Source organism: Benincasa hispida, chromosome 1 (genome assembly GCF_009727055.1).
Source record: "Benincasa hispida cultivar B227 chromosome 1, ASM972705v1, whole genome shotgun sequence".
Classification (NCBI taxonomy): Eukaryota; Viridiplantae; Streptophyta; class Magnoliopsida; order Cucurbitales; family Cucurbitaceae; genus Benincasa; species Benincasa hispida.
Window position 1 is genome coordinate 14,451,374 of NC_052349.1, and position 20,751 is coordinate 14,472,124.

General features: G+C 29.6%; 1 protein-coding gene across 1 annotated transcript; it reads left to right on the plus strand.

Moving 5' to 3' along the window:
* Positions 1 to 13,015: 13,015 nt before the first annotated feature.
* Positions 13,016 to 15,082, plus strand: LOC120089400 (protein IQ-DOMAIN 14-like). The gene is made up of 4 exons (XM_039046856.1): positions 13,016 to 13,653; positions 13,745 to 13,984; positions 14,082 to 14,708; positions 14,835 to 15,082. Exons 1-4 carry the CDS (start codon positions 13,237 to 13,239, stop codon positions 14,853 to 14,855), a joined length of 1,305 nt encoding a protein of 434 aa, XP_038902784.1. The 5' UTR covers positions 13,016 to 13,236; the 3' UTR covers positions 14,856 to 15,082.
* The last annotated feature ends 5,669 nt before the right edge of the window (positions 15,083 to 20,751 follow it).

Consider the following 20,751-nt stretch of genomic DNA (forward strand, 5'->3'; position numbering starts at 1 on the left):
TACAGTGTAATTAAGAAAAATGCATAATTAATTACAATTGAATTAACGGAAAATCAACCTACGTGTGTGTGGTGCAATTTGTTATATTTCAAAAGAATTTCGTGATTTGCTATTTTTCTAAATGAGAGTGTAACTAGTGCTATATATTTGATTTTTTCATTGGGATTTCTATCTAAAAAGGCCTAAAGAATAGACACATATTACGTTAATGTCTTATTGGCCTTCCTATTTTCACTAATATAAGTGGCTATATATATATATAGGAAAATTATTTCAAATAGTAAAACTGTTGAAAATATTTACAAGATATAGCAAAATTTTAGAATTATCAATGATAGACGTTGATAGAAACTGATAGTATCTATCATTGATAGTTTTAAAATTTTACTATATTTTGGTCCATTTTTCTATATTTAAAAACAACCTCTGTCTCTATATATATATATATATATATTTATTTCTCTCTCCCCATGCATATATTCTCTCCCTAATAATATATTTCATATATTCTCTCCCCCATAATTCACACCAATTTCTTCTTCCTCCCTCTCTTTTCTCCTTGTGTGAGTTGCAGGCAGTAGACAACGGCGTGGGGAGAGAGAATCTTCGGCATGGGCTTGAGTAGACAACAACATGGTTGCAAACGGACAACGTGAGACGATGTGGTATGAGGCGAAGCTTCTGGCACCAGGCGCGAGCAAATCCGACGCGAACTTGAGCAGATCCAGTCGATGGCGGCGTGGGCTCAAGAAAAAAAACGACATGAGATGACGTGGCGAAGCTTCCGACACTGGGTGCGAGCATATTCGCGCCCGAACTCGGGCAGATCCAGTTGACGGAGCTAGGCAAGAAGTTCTAGCCGATGGTGGGGGTTTAATATAAATGATGATGATATATATAATCATTTATTTTATATAAATGATGATGATTTTTGTATTTATATTTCTTATTTTTTTATATATATGCCTATATATATGTTCTATGTTAAACTTCAAGTACATATTTGATATATATACTATGGTAGATATTTTTCGTTGATTTTTTACTACTTTAAATTTATGATATATGATATATACACGCTTGTATATATGTTCTAAAATATATTTAAAAATAATCATGAATATTTGAGCAGATATCTATGTTCTAGGGTATATTTAAAACTAACCATGAATATTTGAGTAGATATAAATATATTTACCAATATATTATATATATATTTTTAGAATGTTTCCAAATAAACAACGGAATATATTACATGTACAAGTGAACAAATGATGAAACATTTAACATAATAACAAAAATCAACATGAAAAGCGAAATGGAAACTAAAATCATATTAAATGTCATTTTCTCTCTCCAAATAAAAATGGAAAAATATATCAAATATATTTTATATCTACAATTGAAAAAGAGAAAAAAATCATAATAAATGAATTTTCTCTCTCCATAATAAATACATTATATGATGATTTATATCAAACATTAAATTTATATACTGGGATTTACTTCATATATATTGGTTAAAATGTTTTCAAATACTTAACAAAATGTTATGAGGTATACTTTAAATAACCATGAATTGGCAAAAAAAAAAAAAAGAAAAAAAAACGTAAATGCATTTTTTCTCTCCAATTAAATTAAATAAAGAGAAAAATCTCAACAAATAAATGCATTTTCTCTCTTCACTTGAAAATATGAAAAAAAAAAATCATATTAAATGAATCTTCTCTCTCATAATAAACGTAATTTCTCTCTCCGTCGTCAAGAAATTTTGAAATAAGAAAAAAATATATATAAGTCAGGAATAAAAATAATAAAAAGGGTAAACTTGTTAAAAAATAATACTAAAAGTCTTTATTGAAAAAATTCAAATTCAAAGACATTTTTTAAATATAAGGTTTTTTTTTTTTGTTTAATGTAAAAATACCTTTTCCATTTAGGCCTTCCCACTTGTAAGACAGAATTATGTACGGCCCAAAATTGAGCCTTATTCATTTTGAGCCAAGGCCCACATTATTGATCTTCCATCATCATTTCGGACCCTCTCCAAGCCCTTTATTATAATTGACCCTCCAATATTACTAAGTGCAATAACATATGGTTAAACTTTAAAAGGTAGAATGTTCTTAATTTTTGTTGTAATTTACCTTCAAATCAACCAATGATTCTGCAAATTAACGATTATTTCCAAAAATAATAATATAAAATAATCATTATTTAAAATATAATAGTTTTCTTTTCAAATGATGCACATAATAATAAATTTTCGTTTTTATCTCTGTGAAGAACGATTCAACAACAAATTAAATGTGATGATTTTTGTTTTTCTATCTCTAAGATAATAATAAAAAATAGATTACAAATTTAAAAGATTTTTTTTTTCCAGAATTAATAGACTTTGAAACTTCAAAATGTTTTTTTATACTATAGATAGAGTGAGAGAATTAAAACCTTGATTTTGAGGTTGATAGTACAATTACGGTTGAATTATGTTCTTTTTGACACTTTAAAAAATGTGTTAGTGATATTTTTTAAAAATTAAAAAGTTTATTAACACAAATGAAAGGATGTGGTCACTCAATTTTGAGTCTAATTATAGGTCATGAATTTGTAAAACTATCAAACAGATAAAAAAATCTATTATACACAAAATAAAAAATCCAATTATTTGGTGAAACCTTTTAAACTCTAGGACATGTTAAACATAAATAAGAAAGTATAAAATTTATTAAACAATTTTTTTAATTAAAAAAAACTACACATTCATAAGATAACATCAAAAGTGGAAAGATTAAACTAATAATTTTCATGATTTAATTTAGATTAAGAAATGAAGAAAGAGTCGAGTATCAATACACGTACATAAATAAAATTGATTCCATAATTTTACGTCATGATGAGCTAACAAAAGATTATAAAACTTACTTTTTTTTTTTTATTTTAAAATGAGTCATATATCATTTAAATTCTGTGAAAATAGACATTTGAGAACAAAAAAATCCATAGAATAAGTACCAAAGTACTAAAACTAAAAGGGCACATATATATACACACATACATATTTTGTTTTAGTATATATATATATATTTAAATGGTAGCCATTAGAGATTGGTTGATTTGAAGTTCCGACATCAACAAAATGAATATACGTACCTTTTAATTATTACTAAATTATGTTCACTTCGATTATTCAATATATATTTAATTCAATATTTTTTAGTGGAATAATATGTGGTATTGGTTATATTTGAATGGGTTGATTGGTGGGAAATGGGTGAATATAAAGTTGGTGGTGGCGGTGGGAGAAAAAAACATGAGAACGTGAAAGAGATCCGACATGATACAGCTTCAACAGCAATCGAATTCAATGCTCATGCGACACTCTCCATAGTGCCCCCATACCCAATTTCTACCTATATATACATGTTATTTAACAATAACTATAAAAATGTCCTTTTTTTTTATAATAATTATTATTATTTTCCAATTATCTATTTATATTCAATTTTTTTAGATGTTTGGAGTAAAGAGTTAGTTATTATAGTTGAATTATAATAGTTTGTGTTTGGGGTATAGATTATTTTAGTTTGGGTTATAATAGTTGGTATTTAAGGGGTAAACTATTTTAGTTTGAGAAAGAAATAATAAACACTGTAGTAATGAATGAAAACATGATGAATGTAATATAGTAAAAACTGTAGCAGATAGTAAATATTGTAGCGAATGAGGGTTTTCAAATAATATTGACTGTAGCTAATTAGAGAATACAAAATAGTATTTACTTTAGTAGTTATTATAATCTTAGGATAGTCTTCGCCCCAAACACACCATTAAGATCTATATCCATTAAAACTTCAAAATAATAATGATATCATTAAAATTTTGGAAGTTTCATAAATGTATCAATGTCACACCCCCTCCCAGATTACTCTCTTAACCTTAAAGAGAGTGTGACAATAGCAGTTACCACTTACCAACCCTTTATGTGGCACTTATTGTCTAGTTGACCTGTTTACAGAACTAATAGGACTTCAAACATTAAGACAACCTTAGGGTACCATTCATAGAAACTTACAATATGTACATACAGAAGCAAGGTTTAGTGGGTCTCACACACTCATTACTAGTCCTTAATATGCACCACATGTGTATAAATATTTATAAAGTAACCACCTATGTTTACTTCAGCTAATCTTTAAGTGGCAGAGCAGCAATGCAGTTAACTTCTGGGGAGATGACCGCTACCTGGAAGGGAAACATTTAAAAACGAGTGAGTACTAACCCAGTGAGTGACTAAATTTAAAAACATAAGTATCATGCTTAAAACTGAAAGCAAGGACTGAGTGTTGTAAACTGTATATTGGAAACTTTGCCAAGTAAACATTTACATAAAAAATTTTAAACGTAACATATCTGGAAACATAACTGAACTGATGCTAGGTTGAAAGAGAAACTCTTTTGTCCAACTCTTACTATAACCTAGGCTAAGGTGTGGACCTTTTTGCCATCACCTTACAACTGACCTTCATGTGAGGGAGAGACCCTTTTGCTCAGCCCTCCATGATAATCTTTTGAGGAAGAGACCCTTTTGCATAGCTCTCTTTCCTATACTTAACATACGTGCACGTATAACTAACCTGGATCCTATCGTCAAGGATCACAACTAAACTAAGTTCAGATACCTTCTCCTAATACTTCAATATTGAGCTATTCATATATCATAAGATAATACTTCATAGGAAGGCTTACTGTAAACATGGTATCATAGAACATAGCATTCATGAGAACTTTGTTTTAGACGCATGCTCATATCATTAAGAGCACACAACTGGAACATACTATATAATTGATAACTAGCATTCTTTCATTGACATAAGGGAATGTATTGCTAACTACATTCTGAAGAGCTAGCCTACGTTTCATAAGTCATGCTTTATAACATCATAAACTAGCACGCGTTAAGGACATGGTTACATACGTTTGTTTGGTAAACTCCTTATAACATAGCCGGCATAAGATTAATACTTCATCTAAAACATGGATTACTTAAGCATACATAATGTATTTATAAAACATTTAAAGTCACTCACAGTTTTTGGATAATCCTCACAAGATCAATGAACTTCTCTTCTTGATGTCACCCTATTAACGAAAACTGGCCTATTAATTTTGGTGATTGAGATGAAAGCTTCCCTTAAATCACCAACACAAGGCTTCTCTTGTCAACCCTTCAACCTTTGGACGCATGCCTCTCGACCATTGCATGCCAACCTCCTATTGCACATCGCCTAGCATAGTTGCTAGCGCATGGCCTTGCCTTCAGTTAACTTCCATGTATGTCAACCCCACAACGCATGCCATCCCATTAACGCGTGTCTTATGTCTAATGCTTGCACCTTTGCCTACCTTTAGCCGCGTGCCCTTGTCCGTTGCTTTGCTCCACAACCAACGCCTCAACATGCCTACTCCCCAAGACATGCCTTGCCATCACATGTCACCTAACTTGTCATTACCATCGTGTTGCTTCAAGACCAATGCCCAAGGCTTTGCCTTGCGGCATGCCTCACATAACTCAATTACCTCACATAACCTAGATCACCGCATGGCTTCCACCAAAGCTAGCTTGTTCTCGACCAACACCCACGTTATACCAACGCCTAGTGTTTTAACAATGCCTAAGCAACACCAACGCATGCGTCAGCACCCCCCTTGCCCTCAATACCTAGTCTTCAAGATCATCGCGCGCATAGGCCACATCACTTAAGGTGTCCTACTTTCTTCATCACAAGGATTGGCTAACGCATAGCCCCACCTTGTCATTAACACATCAATGCATGGTGCCTACCCTTGGTGTCGTGCTTAGACGTGTACCACTCGCCAACACACATGTGGCCATCCTCGGTGCCATCTCAACTTATCATTGCCTTACCTCATGCGTCTAGCACCCATGCTCATCAATGCCTTAAGAACCTTGCCCATCTAACCTCTCACGGGCTTGATTGCCACACACTTTAATAACCTTCAACGCATGGCTACTTCACCTTCCACACTTAGCCAACTTTTCCCATCAAACATATTATTTACTTTCCCTTAATCTTGATTAACACGTTAATTATCACACTTAAAGTAGGGAAACTAGTTCGGGGTTTACAATTAATTTATACTTTCTTCCAAATTTTGTTCAACCAATATAGTTGAAACTTTTGATTTGAGTCAATTAAACTTCTAAATTTTCATACGTTAATCAATTTAGACTTTTCGTTACGATTACTTTTGAAAATCATCAATGCATTGATTTTCAAACATGTGTAAACATTTTTAAATGCCAGTTTTACAAAATGGACAACTAGAATAAACGCACGACCAATTTTCTTAGAAAATTCTAACCAGGAGTCTAAATTGATTCATTTATTAAAGTTCACATGCTTAATTAATAAAATTATAAGTTTTACATGAGGTTTTTTCAAACAGAGTATAAATGAGGGTGTAAATTGATATACTTATAAAATTTCAGTATTTAAATTGATACAACCGCTAAAGTTTAGTGATACAAATTGATATTTTTTCTATTATTCTTATTAATGTTTAAAACTAAAAAATATATCTACTTCAATTTTCCAAACACTCCCCAACTTTTAATAATGTCCCAAATTTGTAAGTCAACTACATATATCATGTTTGAAAATTAATATTATGTTTGCTTCATAGTGAAAAACAAGAAAAGGAGTTGGTGTAATTACTATGTGGAAGTTCATATCATTTTCATAAATATTTAGAAAACTTCGAAATTTATCACATCGTTTAGATCTAGAAATAAATATTAAACAAGACAAAAAGGAAAACGTACCTTTTAGATTTGTTTCCTTGTCCCTTGATTCCTTGAAATTGATCATATTATGCCTTTATATCTTGAAATGCCAAATAGACGTTCTAAATGCATGGAGGATAAGAGGAACTAGAGAATCTTTTAAGACTTGTTTGGATATTATAAAGTCTAAATTATTCATAATATGTTTAAGAGTGATTTTGAAATTGTTAAAACTATTTTTATTGTATTTAAAATACTCTTGAAACATAATTCTACGGGTATGACAATCACATTTTTTTGAATAAAAAAATAAATTAAGACATTTAAAAGTCTAGGTTTTTCCATTGATTATTAATGCACGCCCATTTCGTTTCTATTTTCAAGAAGGAAAAAAGAAAAAAAGTTTTCGTTTCAATGCGTTTTTATTATAAACTCGTTTCTAAAATATAACTTTAGTCTCATTTAGCTATTTTCCAAACTGTTTAATTATTATTATTATTAGTACGATAATTAGTATTCATAATTCACATCTTCGAATTTAATTCTCAATCAATGGTGAATAAAATAAAATAAAATTCAGTAGAGCAAACAATCTAATTATTCCCTAATTAATTGCGTTAATTTAATCTTGCACATGGATAGATATTTGCTATGTTTTTAAATTATCTCCATGTGGTGAGCACCTAAGCATATATAAACGACATATGGATCGAATCTACAGAAATTATTTATTTATGAGTTTTTTTCTTTTCAGATTCCTAATAAAAATCAATATTATCAATAATCCCATAAAATTTTAAAAAAAAATTCATAGAAAAATAGTTCGATGCTTAATTAAGTATATTCCATACATTTACTTTTATGACGTTGAAAGTTTAAATTAATACACTCACATATATCAATTAAAAAATATATAGTTTATATTAAAATTGCACAATATTATTTAAAAAGATCGTGTAAAGATAATACTAATTATTAACAGAAATGTAACACAAATCCCTGTACACATAACAAAAGATTGTTATTATATTATTTAAAGTATAGTTTGATTTATTAATGAATATTCAGAAAGTAGATGAAATAAGGCAAATTGCTTCCCAAAGGCAAAACAAAAAGTTCAAAGGGGGAAGCATTTGTATTATATAAACAGGCCATGTGAGTGCCAACTAATTGTTGTTTAATCATTTAATAAATAATACAAAGATTAATATACACATTTTTTATCCATTGGTGGTAATGTGTGTTGTCAAATCTCTATCATTTTCATTTATCACATCATCTAATCTTTTTTTTAAAAAAAAAAAAAATTGGAATAGATTATCTTAATTTGTTTACAAAATTATTTGTTCTCATAAAATATATAATAGTTTAAGTCCTATATATATTGTTGATCCCAGGAACCTTCTTATTTTGTTTTGTTTTATTTTTGGTTTTTGTTAATTTTTAAATGTTTTTTCTTTGATATTTGAAATTTTACATGCAAGTTTTGGTTTTGTTTTTATTGTTACAAAACATTTATAGGTAGACTTTATATTATTCTGAGTTATGGCATTGAAATTGGAATCTTTTTAAAAAAACAGCTAATTTCTTTTCTCATCATTAAGATCCTTTCCATCGAAATAAAGTATGAAAGTCCAAAAAATAAAATATGGGTTTTAGTTTAATTTACAAATATAAAGATTAATGTGTAATTAATTAACGATAAAAGTTTTTTCTCAAAAAAAAAAAAAAAAATTATATAAATAGAACGGTAGAATTAAATTATATGGAAAAAAAAACCAATTACACATGATGAATTAAAATTTTATATTAATAGTCGTATCAATTTAAACTTTTATAAGTGAATCAATTTATACCACTTATAGATAATTTATAATTATTTGTAAATTTTTAAATTATTATTTTTACTTTATTCTATTTAAAATTATTCTAATATATTATAAATTATATAATATTACACATAATAGATAATTTATTCCATTTAACTCAAATCACATAAATAAAATCATTCTTCTACCATAGCATTAAGAGAAAATACTACATTATTTTTGTTAAATAAGTAGGGTAAATTAGGTTTGAAGAGAAGATCAAAACTCGCTCGTTAAACTAATTAAAGTCACTAGTATTCATTTCAGTTTAACATTTTTCTTATAGTATATGTTAATCCTACATTCGAAAAGCCTTATACATCTATAAAAATGATGCATTAACATGTTTTAAATGAAATCTTAATGTAAAATTTTAATTGTCTCAAAATTCACGATTCTAATCAAGACAATTATTAGTTCTAAGTTTTAAGCAACATAATTCTAATTTAAAGTATAATTTTTTTTTTGTCTTAAATAAACTTTTTATTAAGTTGCCAATCGACTTAGCCCTACACATTTAGGGCTTATTTGATTGACCATTTTTTTTTTAATTATGTATAACAAATTGTGCAAATTCTGAAAAAAAATATTATTATTTATAAATTTGAAATTTGAAATTGTAATATATTAAAAATTTATAATATTACAAAATAATAGTTGCACATTTTTTTTTTTTACCATAATCCACTTTCACAAATAAATAAATAGTTTATCGTCAACTACTTCTATGATTTATAAATGGTATCAAATACATTTTAACCCCTTATTTCAATTTGAATCCAATTCTGAATCTGGCTTTCACTAAAGTTATTGTTTACATATTTCCTACCAAATAAATCCGAACTATTCGTAAAGATTTTAATAATTTAGATAGATGAAACCACCAAATCTGAATCCATATCATTGATTAATTATCTTTAACCACTACTAATTCATCATTCACCTAAATGTTTAATTTATGGGTAAACTTAGTGGATAATCAAAGGTTGGGTTAATGTAATTTTAAGAATAGTGTTTTAATGGATGCAATTAAATTCTCAAATCTATTCAATTAATGGCATTTATTTATCACATCACAAGTAGTTGAGATCTTATATATTTTCCTCAAATGTTGGGAAGTTGTGACTTTTCTTTTTCTTCTTCTTTTATCATTGTTGTTATTATTATTATTTTGGGAATAACTTGTTTCATAGTAAAAGAAAGCATCTCTCTCCTCTCCTTTTTCTCTCTCTCTCTCGTAAGAATCACTTTGACCACTCCAATCCAGTTCTTTTACATACAAATTATAAGGTAAGCCACGTGGGCTCTTTCAACTGACCCTACAAAAATTGGAAAAAAAAAAAAAGAAAAAAACTTTTTTTTTAATCTCAAGATTGTGGTCTACTTCCCACCCGATTTTAGAGATGTAGTCTAGAGATGTCCATGTAGTGGGACCGGAATGCCATTCTCAATTTCCATCTCCACTCCCAATTTCATTTCTCATCCCGCGAAATTCCTCATAGGGATCGGGGCGGGGATTCTCGCGGGAACCTATTACTTTTTTCGTAAAAAGTCAATTAATTTAAATCACTAATGTTATCAAATTTTAATTAAATAATCAACTTTATCACTAAATTATTTATTATGGTTAGTTTTATATAACAATTTGAATTTAAATGTAATATTTATATAATAATAATAATAATAATAATAATAATAACATAAATTTTTTTCCGACTCCCTCCCCTATTCTCCGCCTAATCGGGGAATAGGCGGGGGCCCATCCCCGTAGAGAAATCGAACATCTCTAATGTAGCCACCAATTTCTTTCTCCATCTTTTTTTTTTATTTAAATAATTAAATATCTCACTCATATGTATTTTTCCCTATTCCCTGTCTAATTGAGGATTCCTCATCCATTCGAGACGGAACCAATCTCTACTTGATTTTAGTTGTTTTGAATTTGATCTTTAATTTAGTCCCTAAATTTTAAAACGTTATAATTTTATCCTTAAATTTTAAATTTTTATTTAAATTTGATTTTTATATTTCAAAATTTACAATTTGAACCTTAAATTTTCGCTCCGTACTCATATCCTCGCTTTAGGCAAGAGAATTTGTGAGTTTTAATTCTAGTATAGATACTAATTAGAATTTTTAGAACGGTTGAGCATAAACATAAAAGACTTTACCTATAATTTAAATCAAAATATTTAGTTGCTTTTGTTTATCTATTAAATGTAATATATTGAGTTTGGATTGAGGGAATGGGGATGAGAATAAAGATGATAATGGATAAAGGATACACATCCCTTATTTGGTATCAATTTTAAAACTTTAGAAATGAGAATAAGCTATTTTCATGCATTTCTTATACTCATGGATGATGCATACTCTCTCTTCCATTTTAATACATGAATTTATTCTTTTATTTTATCTTAAAATATAAATATTAAATTTATAATTTAGAAAATTATATTAAATTTTAAATTACAATTTTTAAATTTAACTACTACATATTAATTAATTATGTAATAAATTGTAAAGGACCAATGCATTAGTACCATTAATTCATTAATGAATTATATATGTAGTTAATCAATTATCATTATGATTAATATTTTATGATATTATTTTTAAATAATTATAATTAGTATATCATTGATTAATTATAATTCATTATTTTTAATCACAAAATTTTATATTACATTTTAAAACTAATTTTGATTATTTTATTAATTAATACATCATATTTATATAAATTCATCAAATTGATACATCAAATTATGTAATCAAGTAACTTTAATTATAAACTACTCATTTTACAAATATTTTTAATTAATAATTATTTGACAAAAGGGAAATGGAATAACGAAGCTTTATGATATTATTAATTGATAGTTAAATAATTAATTTTGTTCAAAACTTTGAATTAAATTTATTGTTTATCAATTAATCTATCAAAATTTTATAGAAGTGTTCATGATTAATTTTATAAATAAAATACAAAGCTAATTTGTTAACATAAAATTTTGATAACATTTCCATGTACAACCAAACACAATCATCATTGATTCCTAGCAATCTTATTCACGACATACTTAATTTATGGACATCTTTAAAACCTTAAACCAAATGTCCTTTAGAAATCAAACAATCATCTTAATTCAAAAGATTTTTGTACTCTTGCGTTGAATTTCAATTATATCTTATTATGGAAGAGAATTGATCTCATTCTTACTAATTAATGTTTATGTTCATGAATTTTTTAAAATCAAGTTAAACCCGAAAAGAAAAAGAGAACAAAAATTAGTTTGGTAACTATTTTATTATTTGTTTTTTATTTTTGAAAATTAAATCATTTCCACCTCACTTCTTATAATGATTTGGATAGTTCTTAAATATAAATATTGAATTTTTAGTCAACTTTTGAAAACAAAAACAAGTTTTAAAAATTATTTTTTTAGTTTTCAAATTTTGGTTTATTTTTTTAAATCATTGATAAAAAGTAGAAAAGGAAAAAAAAAAAAAATTGAATCGGAAGTAATGTATATTTGATATAATTTTCAAAAAATAAAAATAAAAAAATTATATAGTAGTAATGGGCAGCTTCACTACACATGATTCGTTGGAGTATTTTAGAAGAGTGGCCATGTTCTTTTGAAGCTTCACCCTCAAATTTCTTTTTTTCCTCTTTAGTTTAAACTATTTATTAAATTTACGTTTTTATCTAAAATCTAGATTTAAATTGTATTTTAATCCCAAAAATGGTCATGGTTATTCTATTTTAGCTTCTAAATGCATACAACATTCATTTAATTTCTTTCATTTTTTTTACTAACCACATAGTCTCTAAATTAATCATTTTTATCTTTGATTTACTTTACAATGATATCATCTACTTCTTTAAAGGAAAATTAAGATGACGACTAAAATTAATTTCTTTAAAAATAAATTGAATACTAAACTCAAATATTTTAAAAATTTAAGATCGAATAAAATCAAATCTAAAATCGAGAAAAAATGGAATAAAACCTAAAATTTGAGAGACTAACAAATTTTAGAATCAAAATAGAGATTTAAACTGAAAATTTAAATCAATATTTGTTTTTATCCTGGAAAGCCACCAATAATTATTGAGAATGGTGTAAATGTTATGAGGCATATGCATATGAATATCTCACTTTAAATACAGACATAGAATAAATTTAATGGATAATAATTGTTTAGGAAAGAAAAAGAAAATAAAAATAGAAACCCGTTTGGCATTAGAAAAATTTCTAATTTTTAATTGAAGTAATAATAATATGACAAAGCAAATACAAAAAGAAAAAGAAAAAGAAAGTCCATCGATATATTCCAGAATCTGTTAAGCAGAGGAGCTTTCCACTCTGTTTCTCAACACAAAACGCCTTCACTTCCATCATTTTCTCTAAATTTATGAGTACTGACAAATCAAAGAACAGACAAATGAAACCCACAAAGATCAATCTTGAAAGTGAAGGCCGCCATTTTTATCTCATAACCTAACACAAAAACCAGAGATCTCCATTTTTTAGTTCATTCAGAGAGGGGGAAAAAATGGGCAAGGCCGGAAAATGGCTGAAGAATTTCCTCTCCGGCAAGAAATTCGACAAAGAACATTCCCAAATCACAAATCAGATTTCTACGATTTCTTCAGAAAATTCAACCACTCCGATTTCCACTCCCAAAGAGAAGAAACGATGGAGTTTCCGGCGACCCTCTCCGACCAAGGATGTGAACCCACCGGAATCGAATGTTTTCGTCCCTGCAACCCCACCGGCGACCACCTCGTTAGACATGGAAAAGGAACAGGAAAAACAGGCAATGGCGGTGGCAGCTGCAACGGCGGCGGCCGTCGCAGCTGCTCAAGCTGCTGCTGCTGTGATTCGTTTGACTGCAGCGTCAAATGGGAAAGTTAGTGCGATTGAAGAAGCTGCTGCAATTAAAATCCAATCGGTTTTCAGATCTTATCTGGTATATACACAAAAACTCAAAATGAACCCCCCAAATTGAGGATCCCCAAATCAAAATTTGAAGCAATTGTTTGTTGTGATTGAAATTTCAGGCAAGGAAGGCTCTTTGTGCTTTGAAAGGATTGGTGAAATTACAAGCGATGGTGAGAGGCCATTTAGTGAGACAGAGAGCCACCGAAACTCTGCGATGTATGCAAGCTTTAGTGACGGCACAGGCCAGAGCTCGAACACAGAGGATTAAAATGGCGGAAGATTCAAAGCCCACTTCCCATCAATGGCACTCATCCCACAGAAAATCCTTCCAAGAAAGTCGCCTAAGACAAACCCATCAAGTAATTTTCAAATCCCATAAAAAAAATTGGATCATTATTTCATAATTGTTCTTAACGATTTGGTTCGACTCTGTTTTTGCTCTGTTTTCTTTTGCAGGAGATTGATAGAGAAATGGAGGAGAACATAAAGATTGTGGAGATGGATTTAGGGGGAAGCCTAAAGAATCGCAATAGTTACAGCCATTACGCCTATTCGAATCAAGAAAACCTACGCCTCTCGCCGGCGCCGTCGGCGATGACTGACATGAGCCCGAGAACATACAGCGGCCATTTCGAAGATTATGCTTATGGAACAGCTCAAAGTAGCCCACAATGCTTCTCCGCTTTGGCAAAAGCCGACCCGAATCGACTCCCATTCGAATTTCCCAGATCGGAATATGCAGAATCTTTGTCTTATGATTACCCATTGTTCCCAAATTACATGGCGAACACCGAATCGTCCAAGGCAAAAGTGCGGTCCCAGAGCGCGCCAAAGGCCCGGCCGGAGTCGTTTGAGAGGCAGCCGAGCCGAAGGCGGGCATCGGTGGAGGGGAGGAACATTCCAAGGGCGGTGAGAATGCAGCGGTCGTCGTCACATTTGGGCTCTGCCGCACAGAACTACGGTTATCCTCCATGGCCTATGAAGCTTGACCAGTCGACGGTGTCGCTTAAGGACAGCGAATGTGGCTCGACATGCTCGGTGTTAACAAATTCAAACTATTGTCGATCGATTGCATCACATGAAGTGAGTATTCGATAAAGAAAAATATTTGAATGCATCTAGATTGGAAAAAAAAAAATCTTGAAATGATTTGTTTATCTTAATCCCATTTTAAAGGAAATTTTGTTTGCTTGTCTTTGTTTGTTGTAGGTTTATGGAAACAGGTACTAACAAAGATGATGATAAAATAAAACAAAATAAAAGAAAAACTAGAGAAAAGCTCTCCAATATCTGACCTTTCTTTGATTCTTTTCTTTTGCTTTTTGTGTGTGGGTGTTTTGTTTTAGTCCTTCAAAGTGTAGTTCTCAATGGACTGTAATTATATAATTTGTAATGTTTTTGTAAGTTTGATGGGATTGGTTGCATCCTTTTTGTTTATAAAATTACAAATTTAGTAATATTTGACGTCGTTTTACCCTTTGTTTGGCATTGACTCAAATTCTATTTATCTAAATGTTTTGAGTGAGTTGTTCCAGATGTGTCTAAATTATGTACCGAGTTGGTATTATAATTCTATTCTATAGTAATATTTGTTGTAATACTTATAGTAATATTGTCTTATTCATTAAGTTATTTTTAAATTTATTAATAGCTAAAAGTAAAATAATTTGTAATTTAATTTTAACCTGTATCTAAAATATTGTTGCTGTGAGAGAAACCATCACTTTCTCGGTTCCTCTATTAGAAAAAGTTATTTCTTTAATCCTTTCCCTAAATTTGTTTCTTTCTTCCCACATTTTTCTCTTTCAAAAGTTTTGTAGTCTTGGATCTAGATCCAATAACTTTAGGCAAGGACAAAAAATTAAGTTTGGGAGGATAGATATAAGGGATCAATACGAACCTATCTTGTCATATATTCTTTTTTATTAGATTGAAAATTTAAATTTTCATACTCCACATTGATTGTGATGAATAAAAAAGAAGGAATAAAAGTAAGCTTATCAAAAGAAATACAATAGTTGTCTACTTTTAAAATTGTGGATTACTTTTTATGAAAGTTGTTTGCATCAGATTTCAAGAGAAATTTATTTCACGAAACTTGAACTTTGTATTAATTTGTTCGAAAGTGAGTACAATCTCTAATACATAATATTTTGATGCTTTCAAAATCAATTATAATCTTTAAGCTGGTTGATCTGGGCTGTTGATCTTCTTGAATGATTGGCCGGAGCTTATTGGTCTTCTTGGATGATCGGTCTTACGAGGCTTCTGGAGAGACTTGTTTCGTGGAGTTGAACATGAGTTGTGATTGATATTGATGTTGATATGATGCGATGTGGTTCGATCTCCAGTACTCAATCTTCTGAATGCATATGCTTATGTATGAAAGCAGATTCTCTCTCGATTAAATGCATACGCTTGATGTATGAAAGCGGAATGTCTAGATGTCCTTGAAGTTGGAGTCTTGGGTAGATGAATCTCAAAAAATATAAAGTTGGAATCAAAATCCAAATATATATGTTATTGTCAATTGATCTGTCCGTAAAACCATGAATTTAGTACATAAGTTTAACTAGATTTTTGGAATAAACTTTGGAATATGACCAAAATTTAATTTGAGATTTTATCCCAATTTGATTTGAATTGAGGGTAGAAGCTTAACTTGATTTTACCCCAATTTGATTTAGATTAAGGATAAAAGCTAAACTTGACTTGAATTTGAGATAAAATTTGGAATATAACCAAATTTTAATTTGAGATTTTATTTAAGATAAAGCTAAACTTGACTTGAATTTTAGATAAATTGGAATATAGACAAATTTTAATTTGAGATTTTATCCAATTTGATTTGGATTTGAGATAAAATTTGAAATATACCCAAATTTTAGTAAGGGATCAATTGAGATTTTTTTCCTTATCCACAATTTATTTTGATTGAAGATAAAAACTCAAGTTTGAATAACTTGAAGTTGGAATATGACAAAATTTTAATTTGTGATGAATTTTAGATCTTTCCCACAATTTGATTTGGAAATAGAGATAAGAACATAAATTTGTATGAATTTGATAAAAAGAAGAGAAGATGTCCAAATTTGAATTTTACATCAATTTAAGATTTTATCTTTAATTTAATTTGACTTGAGGATAAAAGTCTAAATTTAGATGATTTAGATTTGAGATAAAATTTGGACTTGGAATATGTCCATATTTTAATTTGAGATTTTATTTACAGTTTAATCTCAAGGTTGAACAATTTGATTTTGAATAAAATTCCGAATATGACTAAATTTTAATTTTAATTTTTTTTAAGTTTTATCTTCAATTTAATTTGGTTAGGAGATAAAAGCTTTGAAATTTGAAATATGGCCAAATTTCTAATTTGAGAGGAAAAAAATTCAAATTTTATTCACAATTTAATTTGTTTTTGAATAAGAACATAAATTTGAGAATAAAATCTAATAAAATTAAATTAAATAGGAAATTTGTTTAATTTATTTTTAATTTAACTTGAAATTAGGATAGAATCAAATTAGAAAATCCAATAAAAATCTAATATTTTAAATTAAATCTTTATTTAATTTAGATTTACTAATTTGTTAGGGAACTGAGGACCCTAGTCCCTAAACCCCTCCATTATCCTTATCCTTATCCTCTTCTCTTCTTCTATACTTTCTTTCTCTCATTTTTCTTTTCTTCTTCCAACATTTTTTTCTTTTTTTTTCTTTCTTTCTTTCTTTCTTCTCTTTATTTTTTTCACCATTTTTTCTTCTTCTTTCAATTTTTTTAAATATATATATATATATATATATATATTATTTCTTTCGTTTTTATTTCCTTCTTTTCTTTTTCCTTTCTTTCTTTTCTTTTCCTTTTTTTTTTAATTCTTTCTTTTGATCTTTTCTATTTCGTTTTTTTTTTCGCGACAATGCCCTTTTGCGTGACCGTCTCCTTGACATACATAGGGATGATATCGGAAAGGTCTACGTATTATATCGCCGCCAGTGTGAAAGAGTTAAAAAACATGCCGCAGAAGTATCAAGGATCCATAAGCATTCAAATTCATTAATTTTGGCAGAAACTAAAGCATGCTTTTCTAAAAAGAGTGTTTTAAGATCATACAATTGTTGGATCGACATGACAACCCTAGAGGGAGTGAATAGGGTTTAATTAAACTTTTTTTCTAAATTAATCCAATTAAGCTAATTAATACACTTTTTATAAATAATAAGAAAAATTCAAATTATGCAACAAATAAGATGACAAAAAATGTGATAATTTAATTCTATCAAATTTTAGCAAATAAATAAGAATAAACTAAAACATACAATAAATTTCTTAAATTAATTGCCAAAATAAAAAAGAAAGAGTTAGAGAAGAAAACACTGTAATTTTTATAGTGTTTGGTCAAACTTGACCTACTCCACTCTCCAAGCGCCTCTTGGGAATTTGGATAAAATACACCACCGCTCCTTTTATGGGTTCAAGAGCAAACCCGATCCTTTCCACAGTTTAGGATCAAACCGTTACAAATGTTGGAATTTTTGAAGAACGCAATACAACTCTCACTAGAGTAGATTTACAAGTTTAAGCACTCAACAAATTTAGTGCAAATTTATCTTCACAATACAATAACACTCTCTCAAGAATAAGATGAAAAAAATTGGGAACTTAGAGAGAGCAACAATGGAACTTTTGAGTTTTGGAGGATTATGAAATGTAAAATTTGTTAGTTTATAATTTGGAGAGGAAGATGATTTATATAGAGATGGAAAATTTTTTAGAAACCACAATTAATTTGAACCATTGGATTTTGGAAAAGAAAAATCAATGGTGGAGATTTTAAACTAAACTAGTTGTTAGATACAAACAAAATATAATATTAAATTTCTTTTCTTTTGAAATTCATTTTCTTTTTAAAATTAATCCAAAAAATACAAAATCATACAATGTGTAAAAAACTAGCCGTTAGATACAAACATAAAATAATATTAAATTCATTTTTCTTTTAATTCATTTTCTTTTTATCATCCTTTTTAAAGTCAATCCAAAAATAAAAAACATACCATATGTAAAAAACTTGCCGTTAGCACAAACATAAAATAATATTAAATTTATTTTCCTTTTAAATTTCTTTTAAATTTCATTTTTTTATTTTAAATGAATCCAAAAATCAAAAGTCCATTATATGTTAATCTTTTAATGATCTACCATTCAACCAATATGTTGCAACATGTCTACATGCAAATGGTCTGGTTATGCCATGTCATCCACCACGATATTTTCTCTATAGACTTGTTTCGGTCATATCGTCTTCGTTTTAGCTTCGATTTGAGTGATTCAAGAGGTGTTGGAATCGTTATTCCGAGCTCTATACTATGGACATATTAAAACAGTAAGATTTTCAGTAATTAAAAATTAAGTTTGTTATCATCAAAACATTAATTAATTAAAATTAATTAATTTTAGATTAAGGGCCAAAAAGCCAACAAGAATGTTTAACACGAATTGTGAGTTCTAGGAAATTCCCAACGATCTCCCATTTGGACTAAAACTCCAGTGAGAACAAAGATATACAATATAATGTTGAGATACGTAATGAGAAAAATACAAAAAACTAGGGCATCTATAATACCATAGACATTCTCCCATTTGCCCTAGATTACATTACTCGGAGTCCTAGTCCAATTAGGCGACCCTAAAAAACTTTAGTCGAGAGGGCCTTGGTGAATGGATCAACAAGGTTGTCTTTAGAGGCTATTTTTGTGACGAGCACGTCTTTTGTGTGTACGATCTCCCGGATGAGATGGTACTTTCTCTCAACTTGTTTTCCACGCTTGTGACTCATGGGTTCCTTTGAATTAGCAACTGCACCACTATTGTCGCAATACAGTGTGATAGGCAGGTGCATATTTGGAACAACTTCCAAATCAGCTAAGAATTTGCGTAGCCATACTGCTCCCTTAGCAGCTTCGCATGCAATCACGTATTCCGCTTCCATGGTGGAGTCAATGATACAACTTTGCTTGATGTTTTTCCAAACTATAGGTCCTCCTTAGGAGTGAAAACTGATCCTGAGGTAGATTTCCTGGAATCTACGTTAGTCTGAAAATCAGAATCAGTGTATCCCGTAAGAATCAAATCCTTAGGTCCATATACAAGCATATAGTTCCTCGTTCTCCTAAGATACTTGAGGATATTTTTGACAACGGTCCAGTGACCGTGTCCAGGATTAGATTGGAACCTGCTGATGATTCCAACTGCAAAACATATGTCGGGACGTGTACAAAATATAGCGTACATCAAACTCCCAACTGCAGAAGCATATGGAATTCTATTCATCTCCTCAACTTCTTGAGGTGTCTTAGGACATTGTTCCTTTGACAAATGAATTCCATGCCTGAAAGGTAATAAACCTTTCTTGGAATTTTCATATTATACCTTGACAACATCTTGTCAATATAAGATGTCTGAGATAGTGCCAATGTTCTATTCTTTTAGTCTCAAAAGATTTGTATTCCTAGAACATACTAAGCATCAACCTAATCTTTCATTTGAAATTGTGATGCTAACCATCTCTTTACGTCGGCAAGAAAGCTTGTCTCATTCCCAATGAGCAAGATATCATCAACGTATAGAACTAAGAATGCTACAGTTTTGTTGACTATTTTCTTGTATATGTTGGGGTTTGTGCCCTAAAGTCTTGTATCCAGTAGTTTGTAAACAACTTTATACGAACACTTGTGATGTATAATATAAATGATATTTACTTTACTACTTGACTTTGCACATTTAGATGTTTTTCATTTTACCACAAACCAATAAGCTTAATATCCCTGGTTATCTGTATGTAACTTAAGCATGTATGTGGTGACATACAAGTGGATCATGTCTTGAGTGATAACCAACATGGTCTGTAGTATATGGATATAGAAGGGAAACCTTATCCTGGTAACGCTACGAATGCGGCCCGCTTTGTGGAATGGTCACAAGTGTTGTGACTTGTCACAGATGGCTGATCCTAATCATTCGTGTAGAGGACATGCGAGCGAGGGCGTGCTTACAAAGAGTTTGTATAAGACCTGACCACGAAGTGTTAACGTCTCGTTATATAACACTGTTCATAACT